The sequence below is a fragment of the Lolium perenne genome, chromosome 4 (assembly GCF_019359855.2).
Source record: "Lolium perenne isolate Kyuss_39 chromosome 4, Kyuss_2.0, whole genome shotgun sequence".
Classification (NCBI taxonomy): Eukaryota; Viridiplantae; Streptophyta; class Magnoliopsida; order Poales; family Poaceae; genus Lolium; species Lolium perenne.
The window spans coordinates 294,314,484-294,322,371 of record NC_067247.2 but is presented as its reverse complement, the minus strand read 5'-3'; the positions used below and the strand labels follow the sequence as shown (position 1 = coordinate 294,322,371).

Here is a 7,888-nt window from a genome sequence, read left to right as displayed (position 1 = left end):
TGTGCATGGGTTATCCGAGGAAAATACTTCCATGACAAGGATTTCATGTTGGCAACAAGGAAGCGCAATAGTTCACATATTTGGAAAGCTATTCTATATGGTCGCGATGCTCTGGAAAAAGGTCTGATCAAAAGGGTGGGAGACGGATCCTCGATAAATGTCAGGGATGATCCCTGGATCCCTTCACATATTAAGAAAACAAAAGTGGTAAGACTGGCTGATTCTGAGGTAGTTAAGGTCAGTGAGCTAATATGTTCAGACTCAGGCCAATGGAATATGGAGAAAATAAATGAGAACTTTGTGGAACCTGACATTTCGGCTATATGTTCTATCCCTATTGGTCGTTTATTGGTGATGTTTGGGCTTCCATTAATTAGTTACATAGGATGATAGGAATTTTCTCTCTTCGAATCTTAAGTAAAATCCATCTGTTCAAATAGGTTGGTTAGAAACTAGAACAATGAGTACCTGCTTCTTAACTATGCAGTCTCACGCAGGCACAACCTGCTGTCATCCCTGAACTAAACCATTCTGTCTTGCATAAGTATACTGGACTGCTGTTCTTATCATATTTCTTTTTCAATCTACCTGAGATGTCCCTTCACTTCGCTCGATTTATATTAATCCCATTCGTTTCTATGTTGCCTACATATGCACCACTCATGATGATCTCAGAATGTAAACTGTAAGTGGATTTTCAGCTTCCATGACATATACAGTGTACTTGAAGATGATTAAAAATTGCCTGGCATTAATAACTTTTTTTTAGATTCTCAGGGAGACAACCTCCCCGGTTCCATTCATGCAAAATGAAACCAATGTTCAGGTTACAGCAAAATAAAACGCACCCAAAACACCCCTGTTTGACCACCTAAAAACAGGACCAAGTTTGCAACACACCGACATCTCTCCCACCAGGAGCTGATGAACCAACTTACAGCCCCGCACAGATCAAAAGCTCAGCCACAAAAGCTAAAACCACTTTCTACCAACACAGCACCTAGTTATAGCATCATCAAAGGAACCATATCCTACCCCCAACACTGCATGCCTTGGCGTTACAGCACCACATGCACTGAAGCCTCTTCCTCCGGGTGTTTCTTCAGGTAATCCAGCGAGGCCCTCCCACCATGTGACAGCTTGGATGCTGGAGCCCAGGAAGAAATCCAGTCGAAAGACGAGCACTTCAGTTTTGTGTCAGTTCCAATGGAGCCTTGATTTTTCTCACCAAGTGGTCCATGAACAGATCCACTTCCTTCCACGTCTGATCCTTGAAAGGAACCTTCCAATTCCTTAGGTAAGACAGGATCACATTCCATACCTGCTTTAAATTCAACCAGGTAAGTCTATTAAACACTAAACTATTCCTAGAATTCCAAATCCCCCACAAAATAGCAGAGGAAATGAAGTTAAATTGCAGAAACTTCTTATTGCAAAGCCATCTACTAGCAATATCTAGATATTCCTTAACTACATAACTAAAAACCTCCTCAACCAGACCCCAGATTTGTTTTGCAACAATATAATCAAAAAAGATATGATGAACACTTTCAAAATCTTTACAGAAAGAACACTCCATAGGTTTTGGAATACCTCTCTTCCTAAGATTATCCCTAGTCATAATTTTATTTTGTGACAGCAACCAGAGGAAAATCTGGATTCTTGGAGGGATTTTTAGTTCCCAAACAGCAGGTAAGTAAATTGGAGTTACTCCCCTGAAATTAACTAGAGCATACATAGATTTTGAAGAGTAAACCCCATTAGTTTCATAAGACCAAATCAATTGATCCTCATCCTCATTAAGCACTATAGTCTGAGCAATGGCTAACAATTCTTGCCATTGGGACATCATCTCATCAGAAAAAGTTCTCCTAAAATCACATCTCAAATTAACACCATCCCACACATCACTAACAGTTCTAGTTTGTTGATTACACACAAAGTAAATGTCCCAAAATTGGGTAGCTAGATTAGAATTACCAAACCAAATATCTTCCCAAAACCTAACACACCTACCATTCCCTATCTTCCACTTATATCCTATTCTAACAGCTTCTACAGCCCCCATCACACCTTTCCAGAAGGTAGATGGGTGGGCATCATGACAACAAAGGATGTTTGGGTCCCTAGTATTATACTTACTGTCAATAATTTTCCTCCACAAAGTTCCTTCTCCTTGTATATACCTCTTAATCCAAGATCCTAAGAGGCATAGGTTTAAGTCCTGCAAATTGGGAATACCCATGCCCCCAAACTCTTTTTTCATACATACAGATGGCCAATTTGCTAGATGAATTTTGTTATTTCCCTCTTCATCATTCCACATACAATTAGCTAATTGTGTATTTATCAGTTTCAGAGCCCATTTAGGGAATTTAAAAAAAGACAGCAAGTAAATGGGAATGCTGGCTAAAACAGACCTAACTAATTCCCTTTTGGCTGCAGAGGAAAGGAGTTTCCCCCTCCAACCAGCTAGTCTACTTAAGAGAGAGTCAATTAAAGGTTGTAGATCCTCCCTTTTTAGCTTGTCATAATGTAAAGGAATCCCTAAGTACTTAATTGGGAAGGATCCCAACACACATCCAAAAGTTTCCAGGAAAGCATTACATTCTCCTATCTCTACATTGATAGGAATCAGCTCACTCTTATGGTAATTGATACGCATCCCAGAGATTTGTTCAAAATAGGTTAACATCCATTTTAGATTAGTTGCAATTCTATTACTCTTTTCCAAAAAAAGAAGAGTATCATCAGCATACTGAAGGCACACAACTCCTCCAGGAACAAATTCAGGGCAGAGCCCTCTAATCATCCCCTCATTACCCCCTTTGAGGAGCATTTTTGAGAAAACATCTACAACAAAATTAAACAGACCAGGGGACAGAGGGTCCCCTTGTCTTAAACCTTTGCCTGTTAAGAAAAAATCACTTTCAACCTCATTAATTTTCACACCCACCGATCCCCCAGTGGTTAACTGTTTTATCAGCCTAATCCAGAAAGGACTAAAACCTCTAAGATGTAATACCTCATAAAGAAAATCTAAGTTAACCCTATCATAAGCTTTTTCATAATCAATTTTAAAGACAAACCCCTCCTTTTTTCTCCTATGTACCTCATGCACAATTTCATGTGCAGTGACAACACTCTCTAAAATATACCTACCTTTAATAAACGCAGATTGATTATAGGAGATCAATCTTCCTATTATCTTAGCCAATCTATTTGTCAAGACCTTACAAAAAAATTTAAAACTACAATTAAGCAAGCTTATGGGTCTAAACTTCTTCATAGTCCTAGCATCATTTTCTTTTGGTATCAAAGTAATCATGGCAAAGTTTAACCTAAAAATATCAAGTTTATCCTCAAACCAGGCATCAAAAAGGTTCATCAAATCATGAGCAATAATATTCCAATACTTCTGATAAAAGAAAAAGGATAAGCCATCAGGCCCAGGTGCACCATCAGCATAAGAGCCAAAAACAGCCTCTTTTACCTCTTCTAAAGTAAAACGACTCCCTAACATATCATTTTCTTCCACAATCACTTTTTCTTCAGGAAGGAAAAAGTTATCTAGTAGCCTAATGTCAGGTCTTACTTCAGCACCAAATAAATCCTTATAATAATTTTTAGCTATTTCTAACATATCCTTTGTCTCAGTAACAGGACCCTCAGGACCATCTAATACAGGAATCATTTTCTTCCTTCTCCTTTGATTGGCTAAAGCATGAAAATAAGCAGTATTTCTGTCACCCTCACACACATCTTTATCTCTAGAACGTTGTTTAGCTTTTATTTCCTCAATGAGCCAAAACGAACTCAGCTCTTCAAGGATTTGTCTAAATCTTTCAGCCTCCTCATCTAAAAGTTCTTGAGACTCAGCTTTTATATCTAATCTATCATATTCCTCCATTAGGTTTTTCTTCTTTTTCCTAATCTCAGCATCTATATTTGCACTCCACCCTTTAGCAAAACTCCTAAAACACCTAACCTTACCCTGCCAAATATCAAGAGGATTATTACTATATACCTGTAAAGACCAAGCTTTAACCACCACTTCTTGAAAATCTACTCTAGTACTCCACCACTTTTCAAACTTAAAGCTACTTTTCTTAGGCACTACAGATTCACCAGAATCCCAGATTATAGGAGTATGATCACTGCCTAATCTAGGAAGAGCTCTTGCATTCCCCAAAGGAAACAGAGCCTCAAAACCAGTGTTACAAAATATCCTATCAATTCTACTCATAATTATGTTACTCTGATTATTACTCCAAGTAAAAGATCTACCAGCTAGACCCATTTCCACTAGAGCCCATAAATCTATCCATGCATTGAATTTATCAGCCCATTTAAAATCTATAACACCATTACTTTTATCACACTGAGATCTGACTAGATTGAAATCACCACCAATCATAGCAGGTCCATCCCAGTTCAAGAACAGCTCATGCAACTCTGAAATAAAAGCCTCTTTACCCTCCTCATAAGGAGAACCATAAACTGTAGTTAGCCTAAAAACCACACCAGAACTTTTGACCCTAACAACTGTACTAACAGAAAAAACTTTAATGTCCCAAGAAATAACTTCAAAAATATCACTATTAACACCAACTAGGATCCCACCAGCTGAACCAACTGCAGGCCTAAAGTTCCATTCAAAATTTCTATTTCCTAGAATGGTTTTCAGGAAAGACCTAGAGAATTTCTCTTTTTTTGTCTCCTGAAAGCCAATGTAATCAACTTTTAAAGGAATGACAGTATCTTCTAAGCACTTTTTCCTACCAGGAGCAGTAATCCCTCTAATGTTAAAGAAGGAAATTAACATTGCCCTCTCTTCCTAGGGTGCTTGCCCCGTGATTTCCTAATAACCTCTATCCATTTCTCACCCTCATCCTCATATTCATCTATATCTTGTTTATTATGAGTAACAGGAGTTGACACTCCCACTCTCTTACCAGACACTACAGGAGATCCATGAGTATTATTCTCCCTAGGGATCTCAAGTTCTACTGCCACTCTCATACTAGTGGCCATATCACACACATGAGACTTAGGCAGAGTAACATGATTTTCATCTTTTCCACTACTACCACTAACAGCAGATATATCAATACCTACATTTCTAGCCAAAGATTCAAGATAATCAACATCTAAGGACTGAAAAGCATTATACTACATTATACCTTTCATCTTCTTGTTTGGCTCCTCCAGGTTGTTCTTCTTCTTGTATTCAATAGCCTTCTTCATCACATTCATAGACCTGTCCACCCTGGAACTCTGCCTTGTAGCCTGAACAGGACCCTAGGCTTTCTTCTTCCTTGGTTTCTTCTGTTGGTCAGTGTCCATCACTCCTTCTGTATCAGTCTTCTCAAAGCTAGGCAAGATGTCTTCTGGTAGAGCAAGTTCCATGTCACCATCACTCATCTCCATACTGTCCAGATTAACCCCATGTTTGCATGCCAGACTTTCTTGATCCTCCAAAAGGAAGTTCTGAATTTCTTCACTCACCTCTTCACTAATCCTGCTAGGACCACTCCTCCAGATGAACCTGCCCTCCTCATCAACCTCACCATTTTTGAGAAGCAACTCATAAACCTCTTCACCACTCACATACTCCTTAACCTCTCCACCATCAGTAACAAGCCTTCTCCCTACAGACCCAGAGCTAGTTGAACCAGGATTAACCACCCCAGAACTTGCAGAGGCATTCCCTGCTGCACTGCCTCTGTCAGTATCCATTCCATCTTGCTTTTCACTATTCTGTTCTTCATTCCCCTGCTCATCATTTTCATCAGAGGGAGGGGGAGGTGGTGGAATAGGTGGATCCTCTGCCACCCCTATAGCAGGTTCACCCTCAACCTCAAACAACAGCTGATGGAATTTACCCTGGAAATGGAAAAGTCTGCCAGCAGGAATCCTGGTAGCATCTCTGCACTTAATCTTCACCCTTACAACCTCAGCACAGTCCTTAAAAACACTCATCCAATCTATTTCTTCAAGGATACCACACACAGACACAGCCTGGGCTATCACATTCCATTCACACCATGGTGGTTGTAGACCATGTATCTTCATCCATGTCACTTGCATTACTGCCACAGGATCTGGATCATCATCCCATGCCTCAACTTTTACCCACACTCCAGGTTTTGTTAGGCCAAACCTAGGATACCCAATCACCTGGTCCACTGGCAGATGAGGAGGAAATTTCACCAGGTATGACCATTGAGTGAGTTCTCTGATTTGCCATGGCCAATTTGTCCTGTAAATCCCTGCAAACTCCTTGGCCAACTCAGCTTTAGTTATGTTGCCTTCCTCAATCAGTACAAGCCCACAGTTTTTTGTTGTGGTCACAGGGTTGACAACTACCTCAGGAATCTCAATATGGAAGAAACCTAAGCCATTAGCTGCACTTCCTATGTACTTTGCCACTTGAGGAGGTCTTTTGACAACAGGGCAGCCTTCAACACCATGGTTGGTAGCTTTGCATATGAAGCAGAAAGCTTTCTTGTCACATGATTGCTTGAAGTGTCCAGGCTCTCCACAACCAAGGCAAATGGTGTCCACATAGGACATCTGGTTAGGAATCACCTGAACTTCACCACCCCCACCATTTTTCTTCTTCTGCATCTGCTTTGCCATTCCACCTTTTGCCTTAGCTACACTGTCATCCACCTGAGCTTGAGAATTTTGTGGAATCTCTTCATTACTTGGGGCAATCCATTGGTTAGACTGAAACCCATACTGTTGTGGATTGAACTGAGGATAGGGACCTTGAAAAGCCCAGGGAGGAGGCATACCACCAGGAGCAAAACCATAAGGCTGTGGAGGGAACTGAGGGTATGGACCTTGATTCTGTTGGAAGGGTTGCTGTTGCTGCTGAGTACTTTGCTGAAATTGGTTGTTGTTGAACTGCCGATTCCAGTTGTCCCCTCTTCCCCCTCCAGATCCTCTTCCTCTGTTCCTTCCCCCACGCCCTCTGTCAGCCATGATCACCTCCTCAGACTCCAGATCTATAATCTCTACCTCCTCAACCCCAAGATAACATAGTGCTGGTCTCTCTGGTGGTAATGGCGGCGGTGGAGGGGAATACCGAACCCTAGGGCGTGGAGGGCTTATATATGGTGCCACACGCAGGGGAGGGTTGTCCAGATGCTGTGGAATATCCCATAGCTGTCCAAAAAGTGTCTCCAACTCCTTATCCTCCATGTCCACGACCGTCACATGGCTCCCACCAACTCTTGACTTGGTCCACGACGCCATGGACGAGCTCCTGGAACCCACTACCAGCTCCTCCACCTTTCCAGTCCCGCCAAAACCAAGCACAGCCGTACCAATCAAATTTCTGCAGCCCCAACCTCCTCTGTGAACTTGTTCAGTAGCAGAGAGTGATGATGCAGTATCAACAGCGCTAGCGCCGCCTTCAGCTCCGTTACCGCAAGGCCCAAAGGATGTGGTCTCTTGTTCCACCTCGGTGGTAGCTGCGCATATGCTTTCTCTACCGCCAAATCGAATGGGAATCGATGATCGCTTGCTTCTAGATTCTGCTCCGACGGCCTCCCACTAGTAGAAAACCTCTCATCCATCTAAGACTTTAATACCGGTTCCCTTACGAACCGGTATTAAAGGTGGCATTTGTACCGGTTCGGACGCTCAGGCATTCGTACCGGTTCGTTACGAGCTTTCGTACCGGTTCGTGTTAGGAACCGGTACGAAAGGTCTTCGGCCAGAATGGCAGGTGAGGGTGGGGCCAAGGTTGGACCTTTGGTACCGGTTTGTGTTAGCAACCGGTACTAAAGGGTGCCTCATATGCTCACTGCCCCTCCCCCGCCCCCGATCCATTCTCATTTTCATCTCTCTCACATTTCTAAAACTTTTGCACCTCTCA

General features: G+C 41.9%; 1 protein-coding gene across 1 annotated transcript; it reads right to left on the bottom strand.

Annotated features, from left to right (window-relative positions):
• Positions 1–765: 765 nt before the first annotated feature.
• On the bottom strand, positions 766–7,555 carry LOC127295809 (uncharacterized). Its single transcript, XM_051325806.2, has 2 exons — positions 5,184–7,555; positions 766–1,321 (listed from the first exon to the last, which is right to left on the bottom strand). Exon 1 carries the CDS (start codon positions 7,261–7,263, stop codon positions 5,302–5,304), a length of 1,962 nt encoding a protein of 653 aa, XP_051181766.1. The 5' UTR covers positions 7,264–7,555; the 3' UTR covers positions 766–1,321; positions 5,184–5,301.
• Positions 7,556–7,888: the final 333 nt, after the last annotated feature.

Excerpts from the sequence above, each read along its gene's own strand:
- LOC127295809 (XM_051325806.2), bottom strand. The coding sequence starts at position 7,263 with ATGGCGTCGTGGACCAAGTCAAGAGTTGGTGGGAGCCATGTGACGGTC.